This window comes from Panicum virgatum, chromosome 5N (assembly GCF_016808335.1).
Source record: "Panicum virgatum strain AP13 chromosome 5N, P.virgatum_v5, whole genome shotgun sequence".
Taxonomy (NCBI): Eukaryota; Viridiplantae; Streptophyta; class Magnoliopsida; order Poales; family Poaceae; genus Panicum; species Panicum virgatum.
The window spans coordinates 54,980,179-55,003,593 of record NC_053149.1 but is presented as its reverse complement, the minus strand read 5'-3'; the positions used below and the strand labels follow the sequence as shown (position 1 = coordinate 55,003,593).

At 50.6% G+C, this 23,415-nt stretch overlaps 4 protein-coding genes across 8 annotated transcripts; all 4 read right to left on the bottom strand.

The window, feature by feature from the left end:
* Positions 1-341: 341 nt before the first annotated feature.
* LOC120672404 (protein SPA1-RELATED 4-like) lies at positions 342-10,693 on the bottom strand. Of its 2 annotated transcripts, none has more exons than XR_005674122.1 (7): positions 9,708-10,693; positions 9,458-9,615; positions 3,101-4,040; positions 2,851-3,020; positions 2,434-2,745; positions 1,746-1,805; positions 342-1,068 (listed from the first exon to the last, which is right to left on the bottom strand). XR_005674122.1 is itself a non-coding variant. In XM_039952786.1 (7 exons), exons 1-7 carry the CDS (start codon positions 10,269-10,271, stop codon positions 880-882), a joined length of 2,370 nt encoding a protein of 789 aa, XP_039808720.1. In that variant the 5' UTR covers positions 10,272-10,683; the 3' UTR covers positions 342-879. The 2 variants fall into 2 exon arrangements, 1 of the variants encoding a protein (XP_039808720.1); XM_039952786.1 differs by having other exon boundaries at positions 2,874-3,020; positions 9,708-10,683.
* Positions 10,694-13,801: 3,108 nt separating this feature from the next.
* On the bottom strand, positions 13,802-17,249 carry LOC120672514 (ultraviolet-B receptor UVR8-like). The gene is made up of 5 exons (XM_039952946.1): positions 16,845-17,249; positions 16,562-16,738; positions 15,982-16,017; positions 15,741-15,868; positions 13,802-15,627 (listed from the first exon to the last, which is right to left on the bottom strand). The coding sequence occupies exons 1-5, from the start codon at positions 16,900-16,902 to the stop codon at positions 14,332-14,334; spliced, it is 1,695 nt and encodes a 564-aa protein (XP_039808880.1). The 5' UTR covers positions 16,903-17,249; the 3' UTR covers positions 13,802-14,331.
* Positions 17,250-17,924: 675 nt separating this feature from the next.
* Positions 17,925-23,372, bottom strand: LOC120672515 (pentatricopeptide repeat-containing protein At1g77170, mitochondrial-like). 4 transcript variants are annotated; one of them, XR_005674164.1, is made up of 3 exons: positions 21,830-23,372; positions 20,853-20,988; positions 17,925-18,126 (listed from the first exon to the last, which is right to left on the bottom strand). XR_005674164.1 is itself a non-coding variant. In XM_039952947.1 (2 exons), exon 1 carries the CDS (start codon positions 23,183-23,185, stop codon positions 21,854-21,856), a length of 1,332 nt encoding a protein of 443 aa, XP_039808881.1. In that variant the 5' UTR covers positions 23,186-23,372; the 3' UTR covers positions 21,176-21,316; positions 21,830-21,853. The 4 variants fall into 4 exon arrangements, 3 of the variants coding, with proteins under 3 accessions (XP_039808881.1, XP_039808883.1, XP_039808882.1); XM_039952947.1 differs by lacking the exons at positions 17,925-18,126; positions 20,853-20,988 and adding an exon at positions 21,176-21,316; XM_039952949.1 differs by lacking the exons at positions 17,925-18,126; positions 20,853-20,988 and adding an exon at positions 21,270-21,398.
* LOC120674951 (CASP-like protein 3A1) lies at positions 20,693-21,342 on the bottom strand. The gene is made up of 3 exons (XM_039956046.1): positions 21,077-21,342; positions 20,853-20,988; positions 20,693-20,788 (listed from the first exon to the last, which is right to left on the bottom strand). Exons 1-3 carry the CDS (start codon positions 21,340-21,342, stop codon positions 20,693-20,695), a joined length of 498 nt encoding a protein of 165 aa, XP_039811980.1.
* Positions 23,373-23,415: the final 43 nt, after the last annotated feature.

The window sequence follows — 23,415 nt, the reverse complement described above, 5'->3', positions numbered from 1 at the left end:
GATCATGAATTAACTAGACTTAAAAAATTCATCTCGCAAATTACAAACAAATTATATAATTAATTATTTTATTTAACTATATTTAATATTTCATACATGCATTCAAAAATTCAATATGATAGAAAATTTTGTAAAATTTTAAAAAATTTGTAGGCAACTAAACAAAAGCCTCGTCAATCACTCAAGATTCTTCTCTTCTTTCGCACAGCTCCCCACGTCCGACTGTCTCGAGTGCGGACGAACGAAGAAACCAACGCGCAGAAACCCTATCGAACGGGCTAATCATACTTGGTCGGCGGTACCTAACGAACGGGCTAATCATACTTGGTCGGTGGTACCTAAGCAACTGTAATGAATATTACAATATAAAAATATAGGGGGGAAAACCTAAGCAACTGTAATGAATATTACAATATAAAAATACAGGGGGGGGAAACAGAACTAATTTGCCAAAATGATGATCACCTCAACAGATGTAAACAATTTTGTACCCCTGCATTTCAAGCACTACTATCGCAAGAGCAAAAGCCTGATGCCGATGCTGCTAGGTAAAAACTTGGGATGATTCCCTGTACAAGTATACCTCGAACCAATGATGTACAAAAAGCCTTTCCTTGTGGGGCCACCCGACACCACAATTTCGTTTCCTACTTCTGCTACCACGCTAATCTATAATCCTATCAATCCATGCTAAATCTGTTACAGCTACTCCTACCTCCCCAACTCCGCAACTTGGATCAGGTTACCGCTTTGGCAACTCGTTGGCATCTCTGAATCCAAGTGCAGAAACTTCGAAGACAACCAAAGAATCACACCCTCGGTAAGAAGTCAGTCCTTTCTACCCGAGACTGGGCAGATGCGCAATCCAGTCGTACAGAGTCAGTCCATTTCCAAGATCTTGATGTTGCCGCTGGAGTTAGCAGAAAGAAGAGTTGTGGACTGCCCCCTCCAACAGACGCATGAAATGAACTGTGCCGGATCGTCAATCTCCTGGCCTGATATCGGGTCCGCCACGGTGAACTTATATGCCAACACTGGCATGGGAAATTCTTTGTGGTAGACAAAAACCTGTGGTAAAGTAAAATGGGGGGTAAGTTAAGCATTTCAGTTGAATAGTTGATACGATTCCTCACAAGCCACAAGGATATGAATAGGCAATGTAGACATATACCCATCTAATTAAAGACACAAGTTCCTGCACGATACTTCTCCATTCACACAGCAAATGCTGCTTAAAACCTGGTAACTATGCAATGATCCCTCAGCTACAACAGAAAATCTGATTGCAATTGCATAACATCTACGTAATTTCATTTCCTTCTTATAGTGAGTGACAAAGGAGGGTCCCGGCCCGCACTCACTCGGGTAACGGCGCCCCTATATAAGGGTGGGGCAAGGGTTCAGAGGTTTTCTCTGCCTCCATGAGAGGTTCTCTTATTCAATGCACTGGGTAGCGATAACTTGAAAAGTTCAGTTACATATGTTGCTCTGACTTATAAAATCGACATGCAAGTAATTAGTATGTAAGCTGCTCCTGCCTCACTGCATGGCATAGCAAATGTAGAATACCTCATTAGCAATATGAACTACACTATATTCATCAATAATAAACATCAGCTTCCTTGCAACGAATGCAATGAATACTCTGTGACTTCGCATAAAGGTTGATAAAACTACATCGTCCGTTGTAACTACCAATCAGATGTCCAGACAAATTTGTGGAAGCTTAGCTATAGAATGCATACCTCATTTGTTTCGGAGCCAGTAGCAATGTAACCATCAGATATGGAAAGGCCAACAAAATTCTGGATCAAAGTTTTAACAAATAAGTAAATCAGTCACTAAATAAAAATTCTGTTTTCTTTCAGCAACTCGGTATATAGCGGGCATGTTGGAATTAATGAAGGTTAACCTCCGTTTACATGGGAACGAATTAATCATGATCTCAACTGATATGCTAAACTATTTCCTGAAAACAATGGACTGATCAAGCCACAAACCACTATGCTAATTGCTACAGGGATAAGCTGGAAATTAAATCTGCACCAAACACATAAAGCAGGAAACAATTTAAGATTGTTCAGCAATCTAAATATCTAAAAACAACTTGTGCAGTGGGATCTAAAGTACCTCCTTCGAACAGTGATCCATAGAAAGGAGAAGTCTTAGAAATTCTCTCATTTTACAAGAGAAACAAAAAAGAACATCTGAATCACTAATGTGGTGGCTGTAGTTTATAACATCGTGGGGCAATCAAATAAAGTTGTACAATAAGGCATCATATAATAGTAATATATAGTACTGCACAGATAATACTCCATATATATTAGAAATTTATAGCAAATACAACTTTCAAAAGATGTAACCAATCACTACTAATCACATTTAGAGCAATATTATAGAGAGAACAATTATGTGCAGGTGTCTTCTAACCTTTGTATTTGTATGCCCTGTAAATGTTTGAATTGGATTGTCAATTATCCTTCCTGGACTCATCGACAAGTCCCAGAGCTTCAATGAGTTGTCAGTAGATGCAGATACTATTGTTGATGCATCTAGATACTTAACATAGCTTACTGTTTTTGTGTGCCCAACCATTGTGCAATAAGGAGCTCGTATGTTACGGAGATCATAGCAGTAAATTTTGTGATCTGCCGAGCCGATGGCAATGGAGCGAGCAGTATCAGGTTGAAATTGCACAGAGCACACATTTGCCCTTGTTCTAATAGTGCCAATACTCCCAGCCTGCAAAGATCATGGAAATGTGTTATAACAGTGGAAAGAAATAATTCCGCATTCACATATACAGGTTCGATAACCATGTTATCGTTAGTTCAAAAGCTGACATACAGTAGGTGCAAGAATAAAATTGCCTGATTCATATCCCACAGCTTTACAGATCCATCATCACTCCCACTGACCAATTTTGTTGGGTCCACAATTGAGAAGTCCACCGACCACACTCGTCTCTCATGCTCCCTCATGTCAACAAAAACTTGACTCCTAGTAACATCCCAAACCTGAAAATACAGGGGCATTTATGGTAATCACGTGAAATACATTTTTCTTCAAAATAAAGACATGCCACAAAGGAGCTTACCTGCACTATACCCTCAAAATCACTAGATGCTATATGGCTCTTCATATAACTGTTCCAGCAAATACAACTTAATTTTGATCTATTGGACATCTCTACCACAGGATAGTGAATGTCACGCTGTTCATTTACAATCATATTATACTCAAACACTTTTATCTTCTTATTCACACCAGCGGTTGCAAAAAACTCTTTATCCCGGTAGGAGCATACTAAGTTCGACGAGTTCAGCAAATCACACTGTTTCAGTTCTGCCTGTACTTTCAACTTACTGAATGACAAGTATTTGCACAATCCCTCAAGAAAAGAGTTCACCCAACCTCTTTGCCTTCTACCATATTGCCTTTCCAAAGGAAAATTATCTATTGAACTTCCCTCAGTCCCAACAGCTGAACCAGTAGCCCTCTTAGCAACTTGATGACAGCTACTTATTTGGTTACCAACTTGCTTCACCAACTTGGACCTTGTTAAAAAGTAGGCTGTTTCAAGTTTTTTGAAGTTCTTCATCAACCTGGAGCTTTTTGACAAAACACTTTCCTGGATTAACTCAGAGGATGGCACTGTTCTGGAACATTCTTCCACACTATGATTTTGTTCCTCCATGTCAACACCTTGCAGCTCAGGTCTGAAACGCTTCCTGGATCCACAGTCACTCTGATCTTCAACAGTTCCAGAGCACACCTCTTTATCCAAATCAGATGAGAAGTTCACGCATTGCCCCCCTAATGCAGATTGCTGGTGGAGGACCTCATTGATGTCAGAAGAAAGAAAGGCAACAGTGTCCTGCAAATTGTCTGCTATGTCTTTCTTTCTTTTCTGCAACTGTTGAAGAAAATCCAGCAGTAATTCTTGTTCTTCTATCTCTTCACGTAACCTAAGTGCCGCTTCACGCTCTTCTAGGCTATTCCGAGACTGATTAAGAAACTCACTCTGCAGCACCTCACTGTCAAATAAAAGGAGGAAAAAGGTCAATGAGGTACTAGTTGACTAAATACCACAAAGTAAATATGCAGATACATATCTTTAATTATCAAATTTCTAAAAACAATCATGTCAAGGGCAGACATATAACCATCTAGCACAGTGCACTAGTGAGAAGGCAATAAAGAAAAAAAAATGTTAACCTGAACTTAAATCCAGCAATGGTCTATTGTCCAAACAGAAGTCTTTATTGCCATACCTAAAAGGTCCACTGAGGAACTCCTAAAATGCAAGGAAGTGTGCTGGCACCTTCATCAGTTGCAATACAGCCACATTTTCTAATTGAAGCATAAACCACAAATACTATCAAATCGAAAATAGTATGGGATAACCATATGTCTGACTTTTAGAAAATTGGCAGGATTCTCCTGCAAGAGTGCAAGTGCATGGTCTAATGGTTAGGTGTTGTCGTGGTGCTGCAAACCACGGCCGGGTGGCGGAAGGCACCCGCCCTAGCCCAGAGGGTGTGTACTCGGGGGTTAGCTAGTCTTAGATCAATCTTCCTCAAGAACACGATGAACACAGCAGGATTTAGAGTGGTTCGGGCCGCCGGAGCGTAATACCCTACGTCCACTGGGAGATGTATTGTCTTGGTTGTGTGAATGAACCTATCCTCTGCTGGCCTTGGCTCTTGCCCAGCCTGGGGTTTTCTAGCGGCGCTCCCTCCTTTTATAGATCAAGGGGGAGCGGATACATAGGACGTCGATGCCCCGACAGGTGGGCCCAACGTGAATGTGGCTACAGTGGTAGCGAATCTTTCCTTCGATATGCGTACTGCTGCTCTTCTGACACAGGGGGTCTTCTCTTGTCCCGTCAGCGAGGCGCCCGTTGGAGTAGCGTAGCTTGCGGCGTGGCCTGCTGAGGCTATTATGTAGCGTCATAATGGGTGAAGCCGAGCCGTCGTATCCGACTGTTACGGCAGACTGGCAGACGCGGCATGGGCGGCGCCATCGGCTCCACTGCCTTGGTAATACGCGATCAATAGTGCCCCCTGGTCAGTCAAACGCCTCGGCTTCCACTATATCAAAGTGGACGTCCACCTACCGCAATAAATGCGAAGGTAGGTGGACCTCAATATGGAGACCAAGGGCCTCAATATGGAGACCAAGGGCCTCATACACGTGTCGGCCCCGGACCACCCTGAGGCGGGGCGTCCAAACTTTCCCTTGGAGAGGGGTCCGGTTGCTATCCAGGACCCTATGAGGGGTCCGGGACCCCGCGGGGGCCCGGATTCCTTGGGAGGTCCGGAGCCCTGGTTGCTTGCGCTTGAGCGCCTGTTTTTCCTGGGACACGTGGCGTTCCCAGACCTTCCCCGGCCGTGGAACAGGTCCGGACCTTTGTCGGGAGGACAGGACTTCGGACTGCAGGGGTCCGGCTGTTTGGTTGTAGTCAAGGATGACTACAAAGGCTCTTGCCTAGTCACAGCAAGAGGGGGTACCCCAGTCCTGGGGTACCGACGGTAACTGACAAAAGCTGCCCCGTGCCCAGAGGCAGCAGATCCCGCCTCAACCACTCGCACTTAATGCGGGTGGGTGATGGAGCTTCCAGCGGAAGGCTGGCGCCCGCGCCCGCGTCTGCGTGACGTGGCGGCTCCGGACCCCACCCGAGCAGCTTGCTGAGCCGAGAGCTCACGGGGGTCCGGGATGGCACGTGGAGGTCCCGGACCTGCCTGCGGGAGTCCGGATGGCACGTGGAGGTCCCGGACCCGCCTGCGGGGGTCCGGGTCCGCGGCCACAGGTGCTGAGCATTTCCACCTCTGGGACACGTGGTGACACCGGACCCGTCCCCAAACGGGAAGCGGGTCCGGGACCGTTGGTCCGGTGAGATGGAGTCGGAACCCAGGAGTCCGGCTGCTCAGCTCCTTAGGGCGTAGTTACGGATAACTACGCGAGTCTTGGCACAGTAGGAGTGGGTACCCCAGTTGTAGGGTACCGACAGTGGCCCCCGGGCCCGCCTCGGGAGAGGCAACGAACCCGCAGGTGGGGCCACTACTGTGAGCAACTTGGCTGCTTCTGGCACCCAGCGGTGCGCGCCGCAAGGGTCTTGCCCTGCATCGTCCATCCCTTGGGTCACCTGCTGCATCATCACGTTTGGACCTGCACATGACTCAAGGTAGATGCTTAGTAGCGTGCCCACGGGTCCCAAATCCTGTTGGCTGTAATCCTTTGAGATGGATAGCTAGGTTCAGTGAACGAAGCTCAAGGGGCCGGCCTTTAGGTTAAGAGAAAGTCCGGACCTCCAGGTTCCCAGTCCTAGGTACTACGGCACTCATTCACAGGAGGTGGTGCGTGCAGGCTTAGGGTACGGAACCAGGCTAAGCGGCTACACGGCTCCGGACCTCCCCGGAGAATGAGTGCGCTTCCCTGAACCTGCAGGTTCCCAGGGGTCCGAACCCCTCTCTTCCATGAGGGGTCTCGAGCTAAGTCACTAACTAGCCAACTCAATTCGGACCACAATCACCGCACAAGAGTAAGAAGCCACGTGGGGGTTAGCGCAAACAGAATGCGTAGATCGAAATTGGAATGTAACATCCTTAGAGGCGAACTGAGAATAAACTTTTCCTTTATAACTAGATGTACATGAGATGTGCGATGTAAGCCAGAACACGGGTTTATGAGGCCGGAGCTGTCCGGACCTCCGGGCCCCCAGTCTTAGGTACTACGGTACTCACCCTAGGGAGGTAGAGCATGCAGGCTTAGGGTACGGAACCAGGCTAAGCGGCTACACGGCTCCGGACCTCCCCGGAGGGTGAATACGCTTCCCTGAACCTGGTTCGCAGAGGTCCGGACCCCTCCACGGGGGAGGCTCACCGGACTGGACCACACGGAAGTACTACATAGTTACAAAGGAAAAGATTTTATTCCCTGCTGGGCCTCTAAGAGTAGGACTTACAGAGATGTAGAGTCGGGGGTACGACCGGAGTCGGCTTTCCGCCGGAGAGAGCCACTAGAGCCGGCTTTCCGCCGGAGCGGGCTTGGTGCGACCGGAGTCGGCTTTCCGCCGGAGCGGCTTGGTGCGACCGGAGTCGGCTTTCCGCCGGAGCGGGCTTGGTGCGACCGGAGTCGGCAGTCCGCCGGAGCGGGCTTGGTGCGACCGGAGTCGGCTTTCCGCCGGAGCGGGCTTCCTCTCATGAGTGAGGTATGCTGTGAGCTGGGATTTGTCGCTCCGCCGCTCGCAGCTTGTGAGGGGGCCCTTGACGGGTGCCCTGACTCTTGCCGGCGGGCGGCGCGCGCCGCCGCCAACGGTGGCTGCTCCACAAGCACAGTTGCCCCTGGAGCAGGAACGCGAGAGGCATGTGGCGTGGAGGACGCCACCCCCTCCGTCATCTCCACGTCGTCCACGCGAACCATGGGGACGAAGAAGATGATGAAATGCGACCAGCTAGCGCCCCTACCTGGCGCGCCAAATGTCGTGGTGCTGCAAACCACGGCCGGGTGGCGGAAGGCACCCGCCCTAGCCCAGAGGGTGTGTACTCGGGGGTTAGCTAGTCTTAGATCAATCTTCCTCAAGAACACGATGAACACAGCAGGATTTAGAGTGGTTCGGGCCGCCGGAGCGTAATACCCTACGTCCACTGGGAGATGTATTGTCTTGGTTGTGTGAATGAACCTATCCTCTGCTGGCCTTGGCTCTTGCCCAGCCTGGGGTTTTCTAGCGGCGCTCCCTCCTTTTATAGATCAAGGGGGAGCGGATACATAGGACGTCGATGCCCCGACAGGTGGGCCCAACGTGAATGTGGCTACAGTGGTAGCGAATCTTTCCTTCGATATGCGTACTGCTGCTCTTCTGACACAGGGGGTCTTCTCTTGTCCCGTCAGCGAGGCGCCCGTTGGAGTAGCGTAGCTTGCGGCGTGGCCTGCTGAGGCTATTATGTAGCGTCATAATGGGTGAAGCCGAGCCGTCGTATCCGACTGTTACGGCAGACTGGCAGACGCGGCATGGGCGGCGCCATCGGCTCCACTGCCTTGGTAATACGCGATCAATAGTGCCCCCTGGTCAGTCAAACGCCTCGGCTTCCACTATATCAAAGTGGACGTCCACCTACCGCAATAAATGCGAAGGTAGGTGGACCTCAATATGGAGACCAAGGGCCTCAATATGGAGACCAAGGGCCTCATACACGTGTCGGCCCCGGACCACCCTGAGGCGGGGCGTCCAAACTTTCCCTTGGAGAGGGGTCCGGTTGCTATCCAGGACCCTATGAGGGGTCCGGGACCCCGCGGGGGCCCGGATTCCTTGGGAGGTCCGGAGCCCTGGTTGCTTGCGCTTGAGCGCCTGTTTTTCCTGGGACACGTGGCGTTCCCAGACCTTCCCCGGCCGTGGAACAGGTCCGGACCTTTGTCGGGAGGACAGGACTTCGGACTGCAGGGGTCCGGCTGTTTGGTTGTAGTCAAGGATGACTACAAAGGCTCTTGCCTAGTCACAGCAAGAGGGGGTACCCCAGTCCTGGGGTACCGACGGTAACTGACAAAAGCTGCCCCGTGCCCAGAGGCAGCAGATCCCGCCTCAACCACTCGCACTTAATGCGGGTGGGTGATGGAGCTTCCAGCGGAAGGCTGGCGCCCGCGCCCGCGTCTGCGTGACGTGGCGGCTCCGGACCCCACCCGAGCAGCTTGCTGAGCCGAGAGCTCACGGGGGTCCGGGATGGCACGTGGAGGTCCCGGACCTGCCTGCGGGAGTCCGGATGGCACGTGGAGGTCCCGGACCCGCCTGCGGGGGTCCGGGTCCGCGGCCACAGGTGCTGAGCATTTCCACCTCTGGGACACGTGGTGACACCGGACCCGTCCCCAAACGGGAAGCGGGTCCGGGACCGTTGGTCCGGTGAGATGGAGTCGGAACCCAGGAGTCCGGCTGCTCAGCTCCTTAGGGCGTAGTTACGGATAACTACGCGAGTCTTGGCACAGTAGGAGTGGGTACCCCAGTTGTAGGGTACCGACAGGTGTCATAACTTTTTGGTAGTTTGCTGCACTTTCTATATTAAATTGAGGCTTAAACAAGAATGTCGAATCTAGAATAGGTGGTGCATTTTTCATAAATTCTAATATTTTAAATTGCTGGGAATAATTCCAGTGGCTACCACTGCATCATGAATATTAGTTTTTCTTTCTTGTTGCCTGATTTAGCCAATTTTTCCAGGCAACCTTGATCTTTGAAAAACTCCATGTTCATGTTTATGATACCCATGTTTTCTAACCTATTAAGTGTACCACCAGAGCACATGTAACTAGGAAACAATGCAGTTCACAGCTTTGAGGAGAAGCACGACTACTATATACTAGTAAAATACTTGTGGTTACCGAATGTGAAACAAGCAACCCCTGACACAAGCCTTCTCCAGCCATTTCTTACTCAAATATTAGTACGTGACACACAACACACCTCATCTTCGGTCTGGTTTCCGGCACGGGGTGCATGAGCAACTGGCAGAAGGATGCTTCCTTGGGCCATTTGAGCAGCAGCTGCGGCGGCAACACCCGATGCCGCAGATTCGCCATCGCCCGCATCTTCTCCTCGATGGTTTCAAACGTACAGAACAGCTGCGATCCGAGCCACCAACATAAGGCCATAAGCTATGGGGTGAAGTGCCCGCAAAAACAGAAGCATATTCATGTGATCGAGCGAAACGCACCTCGAACAAGAGCACACCCAGTCTGTAGATGTCGGAGGCAAAGCTAGAGCCACTCCCGCCGCTGTCATCCGCTTCCTCGGGGCTGGTGTACCAATTGAGCTCCATTGCTAGCACGCTCTTGAGCGGGAACGTCTTCCCGGCGTGCTCCTCCCCGCGGGCGGCACCGTCGCGTCGCCGCGGAGGCGAGGCGTCCGGGTCGGCGTCCTCGGAGGCGTCGGAGCCCGAGCAGGAGCCCGAGGCGTCGGAGCCGGAGGCGGACTCGATGAAGGCGACGCGCGCGAAGGGCGGCGACACGACGAAGCACGACGGGCGCGCGCTGCCCACGGCCACCCCCTGCGCGTGCGCGACGGCCACCGCCTCCGCCACCTGCCTGAACACATGCACGCACTCCGCCGCCTCCACCGCGCGGCCCGGGCGGTCCAGCCACTCCCGCAGGCTCACCTCTCCCCCCTCCTCCGGCCGCCTCCCTTCCTCGGCCGCGTCGCCCTCAGCCTCCGCCTCCGCCTCCGCGGCCGCGTCCCCCCACCGCCGCCCGCCGCCAACGGCGCCACGGGACGGCTCCATGCCACGCACACCCCCTCCACTCTACCCCATGCCGGGATCACCGCCGATTCGCCGCGCCCCGCACCTCCACCCGCTGCTCCGCCAACCCCATCCGGACCAGAAACAGCAGCTCCAGGCTCCGGACGGCCTCGTCGCCGCAGAGGGGATCGGATAAGGATCTGAGAGCCAGCGGCGGCGGCACGCCCACGCCCGCGCCCGCGCCCGCCGAGCAAACGCGCGGTGGGAGGAGGGTGAGAGGAGTGGAGCAGAGGCGAGCAGCGAGCCACACAAAGGCGCTTTAAATCGGCGCCCTCCCCGTCTGCTGCTTTATTTCCGTCGCCTCGCCTCGGTAGCCGCCTCCCAGCCGCACAACGCCCGCGACCCTTACCCTCGAACACCTCGCCCCAGTTCGGAGAGGCAGCCAGCGGCAGAGCGACCAGTCCAGTCCATGTCCATCTCCATCTCCCTCCCCCCGGAACTGCGCCCCCCAGCCTCACCTCAGCAGCACAGTGCCGTACTAGGCACCAAACCTGACCGCGGAGATGAGACGCCGACGCGGTCTTGACTTGACGCCACAAAAACGGAGGCGCCCCCACCCCCACCGGCTCGCGCGCCGCCGAGGAGGAAGAAAACGGGAGCCGGCGAAGCCCACCAGCAGGAGCGCCCTCCCCTCCCGTACCCTACCCTACGACGCTACTCCTCGAGCCCTGCCCCTGGTCTGCGGGCTCGAGAACGAGATCAAGATCAGAAGCAGGATTTAAAATTCCCAAAAGCAGCCGCTGATGACGTGGCGCTTCTAATAATGGAAACCGGCGGACCACGGAAAAGGCGGAAACCGGCGGACCACGCGGGCCGCCACCCGCCCCTCCATGACACCCCGGCCCGGCGAACCCGGCGTGGCCCAGCGGCCGGTGGCTCGTGGGCGGCGCGGCTCGCGTGAGGAACCCGCCGCCCGCCCGCGAAGTGGATCAAAAGGTTTCCAAAAGCGCGCACCTGGGGTCGATAATTAAAAAGCGGCGCCGGACCCACCCGTCGGCCTGCGCCCCCGGGCCAGCGGCGCGGCCGCCCCGACCGTAGACGAGGGTTTAATTTTTTGGTGGAATTTCGTCGAAATTTCGGTTTTTTTCGTTTTCGCTAGTTACCGGGAAAAAAGTTTCGGTATTTTTTGATATATTTCATTTTTAAATTCAAAATTTAACAAATTTTGACCAAAATTCGCCGAAATTTATCGAAATTTCGTTACCGCTAAACACCGGGATTTCATCGAAAAATGAAATGATTAACCCTGCCATAGACTCGATACCACTGACCTACGCGCTTCATAATTCAGAGGCTCACAGGTCAGTGCAGTCCGTCTACAGTACTGCAGACGAGACTCATCCGACCGTGGGGGCTGACGTGCGGAGTGCGGACGCAACCCGGCTGATCCATTGGGTGGCCGGTCGCTGTCCGTGGGTCCCGCTGCGGGAGCCCAGCCATCAGCGGCTCCGTGGGTGGCCGGTCGCTGTCAGACGGCGGGGGACGCGGGCGCGCTCGCGGCGGACGTGGCGCGACGGGGGCCGCACGCGCGCGGTGTGGGGGGACTTGAGTACTTGACTCGAGGCACCCCGTGCGCGGGCCACGTCGCCGCGCGGCCGCGCCACGCAGCCACCGGCGGCTTCGCGCAGGCGGGAGCGGGATGCGGAATCGCCGAGAGGCGTCGGCGCTAGACTAGACTAGGCACTTGTTTAGTTGTAAAATTTTTTAAAATTTTGATACTATAGTATTTTCATTTATATTTATTAATTACTATTCGATCATGCATTTATATTTATTAATTATTATTCGATTATGGGTTAACTAGACTAAAAAAATTCGTCTCGCAAATTATAAATAAATTGTATAATTAGTTATTTTGTTTAGTTATATTTAATACTCTATGCACGCATTCAAAAATTTGATGTAATAGAAAATCTTATAAAATTTTAGAATTTTAGATGCAATTAAACAAGGGCTAGTTTAAAATCACGATCTGGGGCGGAGCAGCGGTTGCTCGTGGGTCGAGACGTCAGCGGGAGCACGTTTTGTTTCCGTTTTGATCCGTTTCCAGCTGAGTGGGCGACACGAGTTCTGGTGTAGTCTCTCCTCACGCCGGCGAGAGGGCCGGGTGGGTTTCCCACGTGAAGCGCACGGGGGGTGGGGTGACAGTGCCGCCGGCCGCGCAAGTCAAAGGAACGGATCGCTCGCCCGCAACTAGCGGAGGAGCCGGCGCCCTCTGCCTCTACGGCCCTGTTAGTTCTCAAAAATTTGGAAGATTTTCTGTCACATCAAATTTTTAAACACATACATGAAATATTAAATATAGTTAAAAAATAATTAATTACACAATTTAGTTAGAAATGATGAGATGAATTTTTTGAGCCTAATTAATTCATAATTGGACACTAATTATCAAATAACAACGAAAGTGCTACATTAGCAAAACCCAAAAAATTTCACTAACTAAACACAGCCTACGTCTCTGACGCGGCATTTTGTTGGAGCTGAAGCTTAACATTCGGTGCTCTGGTCTAACCATCAACGCTCATCAAGAGCATCTCCAACAGATTACTCATATCTCATACCTTAAATATTCTCTCCCTCTATTACCAATAGCTATTTTTATTTTTTAGGTAATGGTTGCTACTGCAGATTACCAAAATTCAATCACCAGTAATAGGGTAGAGGGCTTCATTTAGGTGAGAGAGAGGTGTGTTTTAGTGATTATCAAAAATTTATAGATAATGGAGATCGGATTGGTAATCTGTTGTTGGAGCACCTTTATCACCAAAACATCAATTTTTAGTATTGGGGAGAGGGATGAGTAATCTGTTGGAGATGCTCTTAGTTTGGAACCCAATCCACCTGTTTAGTTTAGGTAATGAACTGATGATGTAGTCCACCACCAACTCATCCGCCACAAACACATAAATAGTGTGATAAATAGCAACTAATGACACCCCGCGCAAAATTTTATTATTGGATAGTTTATGATGGGCTGAGGCAGCCGGATTCCTTTTCCAAGCTAGAAATCTGATCAAGAGCGACTGAGCGAGTAGGATTCAACTTCCTTAGACTGAAGGATCCAACACGAGATCTTCCTAAAGAAGTGTAGTGAAAACATCCCTCATGTTTAAGTTGATATTTCGATTGCATTAATGGAGTTTTAATGGATCAGACCATCACGTTCTTCATATGAAAAGGTGCTAGGTAGGATCCATCAGATTGACACCATCAAACCCATCGAACCAAACATACTTGAAATACACTGTGTAAATTTAGAAAATGGGACTTTTCGTTTCCCACTTGATAACATCTTAGAATTTGTGTACCTCAATCGTAGAAATTGCAAGTCGGGACAATCATCTTCGAAACTGGGCTCCACAGCTAGCAAACTTGACCAAAGTTTCACCAAACAAGGCCAGCTCCCTAGGCTGAGTTCTACATAATCAAACACATAAAGGAAAAGCCATGTCCATAGGATAACTATTTACTTAATTCATCAATCGCATGGGTTACATGGCATCCATGTATGCCAATCAACTCTCCTGAATATTGAACATAAAACAGCAGATCTGTAATTTATACAGATATTTGTTTGTGGTTTACAAATGCGCTTGGAGACTAGCTATCAACATGCCTGAATCTTGACATTTGTGTCTTTTGAGTTTCATCTCTAGCCTACCCCAACTCGCTTGGGACAAAAGGCTATGTTGTTGTTGTTGTTGTTGTTTACAAATAACACTTTAACCATATAATCTTGCTCGTTTATGACAACCAATAACGAGATCCTTTACACATGGTTCAAGTTATGTAGGGTGCATTTATCAATAAAGGAACATCATAAACAACACATGCATAATGCGGTACATATCAGTTAATCATTTAGTCTAATGGATGACCATGTGATGATCTTGATGCCGGTATAGATATACTGCCTCGCCATATATATTAAGAAACAGATGTAACGGTAGGTTAGCATAAACAGGGCTTACTGCATTTTTGCTGACACCAAATCTGGTGATAATGTACCGACTCGCTGTTTGGTAAGTATACAATCAATTCACTGATCTCGAGGGGTTTGCCTCCCTGCTGAAAGTGAAATAATGCATTGTTGAACCATCTCTTGGACTCTTCGCTTCAGAAGCTTGTCCTTCACACCAGAAAGCATGCTGCGGTAGAAGATCTCCAAACGATTGAGTTCATCAGTGTCTGCTGCATCCAGTATGTTCTCAAATTCCTTTCTAATATCAAAGATGGGAGATTCCTGGAGTGAACGTGGCAGTGTCTGTTCATCAAGTGGCTTACGAAAGATTGATATGTGGAGTATGTTGGCATATCTCTCCATGAGTGTCAGTTTTGACCTTAGGAACTGTAACTCATCCGAGGCAGCAGATAGCTTCTGCTCCAACTCAGTGCTAGTGTGATCATTCACTCTTGACGTTGATGCCACTGCTTGATCCTCATGAATCTCCTGGAAGTTCTCACCAAGAGGAGGCCACATCACAACGCATGGTATGTAGCTGTCAGTAGTCTTGCCTCTCCCAAGCACACCACTGCGGCCTCTGCCCCATGCCCACATTCTATACCCATCACCAGCAACAAGAACAGTGTGGGCAGCTCCACAGGCGATCTGCACTGGACCAAGAAATTTGAACCCATTTGTTTCAGGTGACTGAACTCTTATCGGATATAGAGCATCCCCTGCATCAACCCCTGAAAAGCTAGCATCTGGGCACAGTCCAAGACCTCTCTCCATTCCCCAGCACCACACCTCTCCATCAGAGGAGACTACAGTTGTGTGAAACAATCCACAATCAAGAGAAATAAGGAAGGATCCGGTTGGTAAGCCATCAACAGGTTGTGGTGAGCAAATGGTGGCTGTGGTTCCGTGGCCAAGCTGCCCCTTGTCACCAAGGCCAAACGTCCAGCACCGAGATTCTATCTGGTCAAAAGACTTCCTATTGGTGAGGACGGCAGTGTGAGAAGCTCCGCATGCAATTTCATACACCTCCCAAGAAGATTCTTCACTAAATGCTGAGATAAGCACAGGACGAGATCTACTTTCCTTGTCACCTAGACCTAACTGGCCATGGTTGTTATTTCCCCAAGCATAGCAAACAAGGTCACCTTCAGTATAAGTCTCCCCAGCACTAACTGCAGCTACTACATGCTCATTACCACACGCAACCTTAACAACAGTGTGTCCATGGAAATCCCACACAGGTAGTGGAACAGAGCTATTTGCAATACAAAATTCTCCAGCACCAGTCTGCTGTGGGCAATTTCCCCACATCCACAGGGCGCCCAAACTGTCTATGGCAAAAGACATCATGCCACCAGCTTTGACAGAAGACAACTGCAATAAAACATACATCAGGATTATCAAAAAGAAAAGGAAGCCAAACTTTCTCAGGAACAATCTTAAAACTTCTAATTTGGGCATTGCTGAAACTGATTATATGCTCATACTTTCAAAGAAGTTCGAACACGTGTGCTCTGGGCTTCATCATCTAGTGTTTCCGGAGGATCTAGATCCTGAAATTGATCAACCAAACAAGGAAATAGGGAATTCTGATCCCCGTAGCCAAGCTGACCATCTGTTAAATAGTCAAGGAAGTGACAACCCAAGTACCGGACAATGACAGGCATATCAACTGAGAGATTTGCAGCTAAAGAAGTTCAAAAATAAGCCAAGAGGTGTAAAGGATACAGAGATTGTAGCCCCATGACCAGAGTGAACCTTCATCTGGCATAACAAACATTATTTAGTAATCACTAATCAGTATCAATATTCGATGCCCATTGCATATGTATATTGATTGATCGGATTTAATTGCTCGTGTAAAAAAATTGCATAAATGAACACTTTGCACTTAAGGGAATTTAAAAAAATAGATATGCAAGATACCAGATAAACTACGGACATTTTGACCATTACAACCATTTCAGCCATTAATGCCTCAAACAGGAGCAGAAAAATTCAGGGAAAATAGATTAAATGGCCTGTGCAGGAGGACTGGAAGAGCCATGCTGGGCCACACTTTACTTACAGGCTGTACCACCTGAAAATCAAAGTGCCAGTCGGCAGTAACACAAACCCCATTTCTCTGCTACTAGTCAATTATTGGATTTCGCCACCCCTTACAAACCGCAGAGGCATCAGAATGCTGTAACTACTCCAGCAATTCTAACTACCATCGCTTGATTCGCAGCAGACACCAGCCATTTCTTGCCTCACCGCGACAATATCAGGATAAGCAGAGAACAGAGTGGGGTAACAGAGCACGAACCGTCCAGCGCAAGGCTGTGGTAGGCCCCGGCGGCGGCGGCCACGAACCTGGGCCTTGGCCTCCCACCGCGGGCGCCGACCGCGGGCGCCACGGCGGTGGGGACGAGCTCGTCGTCCTCGCGGCCGGTCCCGAGGCGGCCGAACGGGCCCCTGCCCCACGAGTACACCTCCCCATCACCTGCAATTACAAGGTGAAGGGACGGAACCTCCGATCAGATCCCCGAGGCCCCGTGAGCGGGCAGCAGGACAGGATACTTCGAGCGACCATAGTGGAGAGTCCTCACCCGTGAGGGCGAGCGTGTGGACCTCGCCCGCGGCGATGGTCACCACCTTGGGCGGCATCTGCGGGCGGCGCTGGGGGTGGTCGGGGAGTGGGCAAAACGGTAGATGAGGAGGAGGGGGAAGGGAAGGAGGACGCGGGCATCACATGTATGTGGCGGCATTTTACCGCGAGCGGGGAGGCGGCGAGTTAAAGTTCGCGGCGGCGGTTGCGGTAGAAGGGGAAGGAGAGGTGACGACGACGCCAGTGAGTTGGGATGGACAGCACGGCAACGGCGAGTCACCGCGGAGCGAGACGCGATCCCTGGAGAATCCACTGGCTTTTCTTTTCTTTTTGGATTTGCTTTTGAGGTCTCCGGCGTTGTCGCCTTCTCACCTTTCCTCCGCGACTGGGTTTGTGCGTGTCACGCGGTGCGCGGCTGGGGCCGCTAAACATGTGATTAAGTAGCTCCAACTCCAAGAGGTGGTGATGATTGGGACAGTGGAGTGTTCCGAGAGGAGTTCGACTGAATCTTCAGACAGCAACACCGCGAATCAACATCACGATCATTCTAATATATGTAGAAACAAGCAGCATGAAAGCAGGAGTATATTACATGGCCTAAAACATCTTTTTGAGTTCAGGGGATAACCATCTTACAGGTACACGTACATCCCTCATGTCAAGTCTACCTGGTAACCAGATGACATGGATCAATGAGCATCAACTGACGCTGCACTGCACATCACCATCCAGGTGAGCATGGAGAGCTGGGCCGCGTTTAGTTCCCAAAAAGTTCCAAACTTTTCCGTCACATCGAATTTTTCAACACATGCATGAAGTATTAAATGTAGTTAAAAAAAATAACTAACTACACAGTCTGACTGATTACCACGAGATGAATCTAACGATGTTAATTAATCCATGATTGGACATTAATTACCAAATAAAACGAAACATGCTATAGTGTCGTAACCCAAAAATTTTCGAAAAAAAAACGCGATCTAGAACATTTTGGGTTCAGTTGATTCCAAACGTACAGTACAGGCACAGGCACTGAACTCTGGAATTTCTACATAGAATTCGTACCATCATTCGTTTCGCGGGCCTGACAACCAGATGACATCGATTACGGCGGACATCAAGAGGAAGGCGCAAGCGATGGAGGCCGCCGAGAGGTCGCAGAAACGTGGCAGCGGCTTGCAGAAGTTGGGCAGCGCCGTGTGCCGGATGCCAGTGCGGTTGAGATTGGACACCGCTGCCGCTGCCGCTGCCGACCCGGCGCTCATCATCGCAAGCGAAAACACCTGTCATGTTTGGCAACAGATAGCGGTTATTCTTGTATTCCATAGAAACGCTGAGCATTCATGGAGCTCCAAGTGTTCAGGCTGTATCTGCTGAGCTAAAGAAAGTTATCATTCTATAATGATTCAACTAACGAGGTTAGATTATGCTACTAGCTTGGAAGATATGTTAACCTGGGGTGATTGGTCAAAAAGTAGGGATAGGAACGCTTTGGACCAAACAAAAGCTAAGGACAAACATAAGCAAAACTTAAAGTCAAGTCAATAGGGATGATGATGACGCTTAAGTTTCCTTGCGAGTTATGTGGATTACTGTCAAATATCAAGGACCACTTTGTTCTGATGGTCTAGAATTTATATGCCCATGCCCAATAAAATACATCTCTCTGTTCACAAGCGCTGTCCACAAATATGCGGTAGGCTACTAAGTCCTAACTGTACATGCTCACATGGAAGCATATTTTTGTGCCGTATTCTTCGTGCTGGAAAGCTTCACCTGATGAATCTTATAAGATGTTCTTCTGCTCAATACTATGGAAAGTATTGAAGGATAAAAAAAGCACACAATACAATCTGGCTCCCATTTCTTCGTGTAAGACAATGTCAGTAACTCAGCATGTCACAAAAAACATTGAAGTGCTCACAAGGAAAACAAAATAAAGGGTGCAAGTTAATGCACCTAAAAGCATGTGTTTTTATGAAGTTGGCAGTATTTGCAGATATGCAAAACCAAGTGCATAGGACGCCTGGGACTTGAGCTATTTGCTCTCAGGGTCAAGTGTCAAACACTACTCTTATGCATCAAAGTAGTGAATAATGATTATGCGCAGCGTATTCCTACGCACATGAGGATAATTTCCAATGATCCGTTTGGCTAAAAGAAGTGAATAGAATGCTCTACAGCAGCTCACAATCACATGCACAAGTATCAGAGTTCCTAATGATACGCTCGATGAAAAGACACGGGGTTGTAAGGACTTGCAGTATACAGTCATATCCTTGTCGCAATGAGAAATGGATCATCGGATCGCACAACCACCATATGGAGCACCTTATCCTAAAATTTCCTAACAAGAATAATATGAGTGGAGACTAGTTTTCTATGTAGCCAACATATGGTTACACAAAGCTGGCAACAAGTATAACTTGAGCAAATAATTGTTCGTGCCACTTGTTATGCTAACATCGAAGTTGAATTAACTCAACCAATGGTACCTAGACTGGTACTGGCTGCTAACCCATCCATAAAATATTTATAGAAGGCAAAATAGGCAAAGTCATCCCTCAACTCTTGCCAAAGGGTCAACTTCGTCCTTGTACTTTCTTGCAGGCCAAATTAGTCCCTCAACTATTGATTTTTGACTCAGTTACGTCCTTGAACCAATTTTTCCGTCGACGCCGTCAGTTAAGGGGCAATGGGTCACATGAAAAGACCAATATGCCCTCATTTTAGTCCAGCCTCCCCTGTACCCTTCCGTTTCGCCTGGGCGCATCTCATCCCGCTGCTCTGCTCGCCGACAGCCACCGCCCACAGCTCTTCCCGCCGCCTTTCCTGGGTACCGCCAACAGGTCCTCCCGCCGGTCCTGGTGGCCAAGCCGAAATCACGCCGGTGATCCATCCTCGCCGAAAGCCGCCGCCCAGAGCTCCTCCCGCCAGTCTCCTCGTCAACGGCCACCCCAGATCTCGTCCGCCTCTCCCATTCGCCTTCGGCCAAGCTCTGTTGATGGCGCGTGGCAGCAGGCCCAGGTTGGGGAGGGAAGGAAGGACGAGCCATGACCCTGAATCGGATCCCAGGCGTGGAGAGATGGAGGTGAAGCATCCATGGCAATTTTGGCGATTTTGTGGTAGAAATCAATTTGTTTTCTGCTTGGCATGCCTTCCTGCTGTGATCTTCTGATGAATTCATTTGGTTTCAGCAGCTAGAAAGGTTGCTCGAAGAACACAGAGAATGGAATGGTAGTCCGGACGGGGATTACTTGCCGCCATCAAATTCAGCAAAATAAAAACACTGAACACAGCATCCACGAATTAAAATGCATTGCAATGTGCTTACCTCCTTCAGGCCGATGGGAACAGGGAGATCTGGAGCAACTCTTGGGCGGATGGGAACAGGCGGAGGCGATCTGGAGCAGCTCTTGGGCGGATGGGAACAAGCGGAGGCGGATGGGAACAGGGAGAGCCGGAGCAGTCGATCTGGCCGATGGCCCCCCTCTTGGGCGACGCGGATGGTTGGAGGGGAAGGGTGCGGGCCACCACCTTCAGGCGCCACCGAGGTTGGGATGGGATGGCGCGGTCTCACCTCCCTGCACGCGGATGCAGAGGGGACGATGTGGTCTGGCCGATGGCTGCGGGCCGGCGACCAGGAGACGGGGGGTGGGCGGCTGGTCAAAAACAGGGGCATATTAGTATTTTCATGTGACCCGTCGCCCCTAAACTGACGGTGTGGACGGAAAAATGGGTTGGAGGACGTAACTAAGTCGAAAATCAACAGTTGAGGGACTAATTTGGCCTGTGGGAAAGTACGAGGACGAAGTTGACCCTTTGTCAAGAGTTGAGGGACGACTTTGCCTATTTTGCCTTTATAGAAAGTTCAAAGTAGTACACTGATGCAACCAACGAGATGAAAAGTAGGATAAAGCGGAGCATACTAGAAGAATCATGACGCTAAAACAAAGAAACTTAAATTGACACTGCAAAATCACATCAAAATGACCAAGAACCAGCATACCTGATCACCAGCGAACAGCAGCCATGTTTGGCGCCGGGAAGGAACCATGGGGACCTTCTTCACAGCCTTGTGCGCAATCAAGAAGAGATGAAGCAGCGAGTAGGCGGCTGTAGTTGCAGACATCCCAACCAAGAATCTGAAGCCACGAACAGCAATGTCCAAGCAAATCAGCATTTTCTGAGCATAACAACACATTTCAAACTAGAATGGATCAAAAAACTCACTGCAGGGAATAAGAAAAGGACCAATTGGCATATAGCGGGATCTCGATGCCAAATATGGTGAGAATGCCCTGCTGCTTGGAGGAGACCATTAGTGACACCGAGAGCAGCGCCATCACCAAGACTGCAGCTCGGGTTGCCACCATAATCATGCTCAGCCGTGGCCATCTTGGCACTGGAAGTGCTGGCTCCACCACCGTCTTGCTCCCCGCCGGTGGCATCTGGATGCCAACCACCGAGACACTTCGGCCATTACCAATGGAACCCATCAGTGTTGCTCCTGGGTGTGGTTTGGTGTTTCTAATAGGCGGTTTTGTCTGGGCAGCTTGTTGTGGCAACAGAAAGAGAAGTTGGTATCTGAAGTTAAAAGATGTATGGCTGAGGACCCATCCTAGACGCATATGTGATGCACCCGTGACTCTTTTCTGCACTTGCTTTTTGACAGTATTGGGAGACTAGACTATGCAGACAAAAACAGCACAGCTTTCGAGTACTATCTAGCAAAGGATTTAGCAGATTGCTGCAGTAACCGCCAAGTGTCATGTGGATGAACGCACAAAGAAGGCTACTTACTACGTACTGTATTAGGAGAATCTTATAAACTAATCACGTAGAAATCCGGTGTACGCTTACTACATATGATTAGAAGATAAACAAGATGAATTTGCTTCTTTCTCAAACAGATATCGATTTATAATGTATTGCAAGAGAATTCAGACTCTTCAGAGAAGAAGAATAACAGAGCAGAGAGTAAACCTTCAACGATGATTGCTTCGTGAACTACAGGCTGCAGCCAGGAGACTTCATGACTTTCCTCTCTGACATAATCTTCCTCACCCTCTCGACCTCATCCCACATACCAGCAGCAGCATAAATGTTGGACAACACCACATAAACCCCGTCATTCCATGGTTCAGCCTCTACTAGCCTTTCTGCTGCCCACTCCCCAACACTCACATTCCCGTGCTTCTCGCCTGCCCCAAGCAATGTTCCCCATATCACCACATTTTGCTCCAGTGGCATCCTCTGCTCCACCAAAGCACGCGCCTCATCCACACGGCCAACTCTACCAAGCATATCAACCACACACCCGTAGTGTTCAAGCGTTGGCACTACCTTGACCTCCCCATCTTCCATTTGCTTCAGCAGCCCCAGCCCTCTATCCACCAGCCCTCCATGAGCGCAAGCAGAAAGGACTGCCAACATCGTCACCCTATTTGGTGGTACTGCTTCTCTCAGCATATCATCAAACATGTCCAATGCACCCTGCACCTCGCCATGCGTTGCAAGCCCAGTAATCATGGTTGTCCATGAGGACACATCCCTGACAGTCATTCTATCAAACACCCTTCTTGCGAGGTCCGTGCGACCACACTTAGCATACATATCAACCAGCGTGTTGGACAGCGTCACATCAAGCTGGCCGGAGCGCTGGCATTGTAAGATGCATTTGTGCAGCTGCTCCACCAAGCTGATATCGCCAAGCGCACAGCACGCCGACGCAACGCTCACCATGGTCAGATCATCCGGTACCATGCCGCCCCTCCGCAGCTCATGAAACAACGCCAGCGCCTCCCTACACTCACCTTCCTGCGAGATGCCACTTATGATGGCGTTCCACGACCCGAGTCCCCGGTGCGGGTTTTCGTCGAACACCCTGCGGGCGGCGCCCAGGTCGCCAGCCTTCGCGTAGGCGCTGATGAGCGCGCTCTCGGTGAAGGGGTGGCGCGCGAGGCCGCGCTTGACGGCGGCGGCGTGAAGCTGCAGGCGCAGGCTGGACCCGGGGCGCTCGGCCTGGGCGGCCGCCTTGAGGGCGAGCGGGAACGTGTAGCGGTCGGGCGCGGCGCCGTGGGCCATCATGCACGCGGCGGCGCGGAGCGCGGCGCGGGGCGAGCCGAGGCGGAGGTAGGCGCGGGTGAGGGCGTTCCAGTGGAAGGGCAGCAGGAGGAGGCCGCGGCGCAGGAGGCTCGCGTGGATCCGCGGCGGAAGAAGCGCGTCGGCGCAGGACTCGAGCCGGGCCGCGGCGAGGTCGGCGACGTGGTGCGGCGGGAGGAGATCGCGGAGCGCGGTGCCGCGCGGGCGGGAGGAGAAGGGGACGTCAGCGGCGGGCATACACGCGTCACGCGTGCCGGTGAGATGGGATGGCCACAGTCACACGGATCGCGGAACGGTGCCGCGTTCCCCGTTCCGGGAACTTTGGTTCCGGAAGGCGGTACGGGAACGCAGCGGTACGATCGCAGGATTGTGGATGGGACGTGCTTAGGGACGTCGTACCAAATTGAATCGGATCTTAAGAGGAGCGAAGGGGAGCGAGTGCCCGAGCCCCGAGCTGGCCGATGCGG

Excerpts from the sequence above, each read along its gene's own strand:
- LOC120672404 (XM_039952786.1), bottom strand. The coding sequence starts at position 10,271 with ATGGAGCCGTCCCGTGGCGCCGTTGGCGGCGGGCGGCGGTGGGGGGAC. Across the intron at positions 3,021-3,100 it reads ATTTTGAGGGTATAGTGCAG|GTTTGGGATGTTACTAGGAG; the intron begins GTAAGCTCCTTT and ends CTGTATTTTCAG. Across the intron at positions 1,806-2,433 it reads CAGGGCATACAAATACAAAG|AATTTTGTTGGCCTTTCCAT; the intron begins GTTAGAAGACAC and ends ACTTTGATCCAG.
- LOC120672514 (XM_039952946.1), bottom strand. The coding sequence starts at position 16,902 with ATGCCGCCCAAGGTGGTGACCATCGCCGCGGGCGAGGTCCACACGCTC. Across the intron at positions 16,739-16,844 it reads CCACACGCTCGCCCTCACGG|GTGATGGGGAGGTGTACTCG; the intron begins GTGAGGACTCTC and ends TTGTAATTGCAG. Across the intron at positions 15,869-15,981 it reads GTCATGGGGCTACAATCTCT|ATGGTCAGCTTGGCTACGGG; the intron begins GTATCCTTTACA and ends ACTATTTAACAG.
- LOC120674951 (XM_039956046.1), bottom strand. The coding sequence starts at position 21,342 with ATGGGTTCCATTGGTAATGGCCGAAGTGTCTCGGTGGTTGGCATCCAG. Across the intron at positions 20,989-21,076 it reads TCCTTTTCTTATTCCCTGCA|ATTCTTGGTTGGGATGTCTG; the intron begins GTGAGTTTTTTG and ends TCGTGGCTTCAG. Across the intron at positions 20,789-20,852 it reads TGCTGTTCGCTGGTGATCAG|CGTCATGATTCTTCTAGTAT; the intron begins GTATGCTGGTTC and ends TCTTTGTTTTAG.
- LOC120672515 (XM_039952947.1), bottom strand. The coding sequence starts at position 23,185 with ATGCCCGCCGCTGACGTCCCCTTCTCCTCCCGCCCGCGCGGCACCGCG.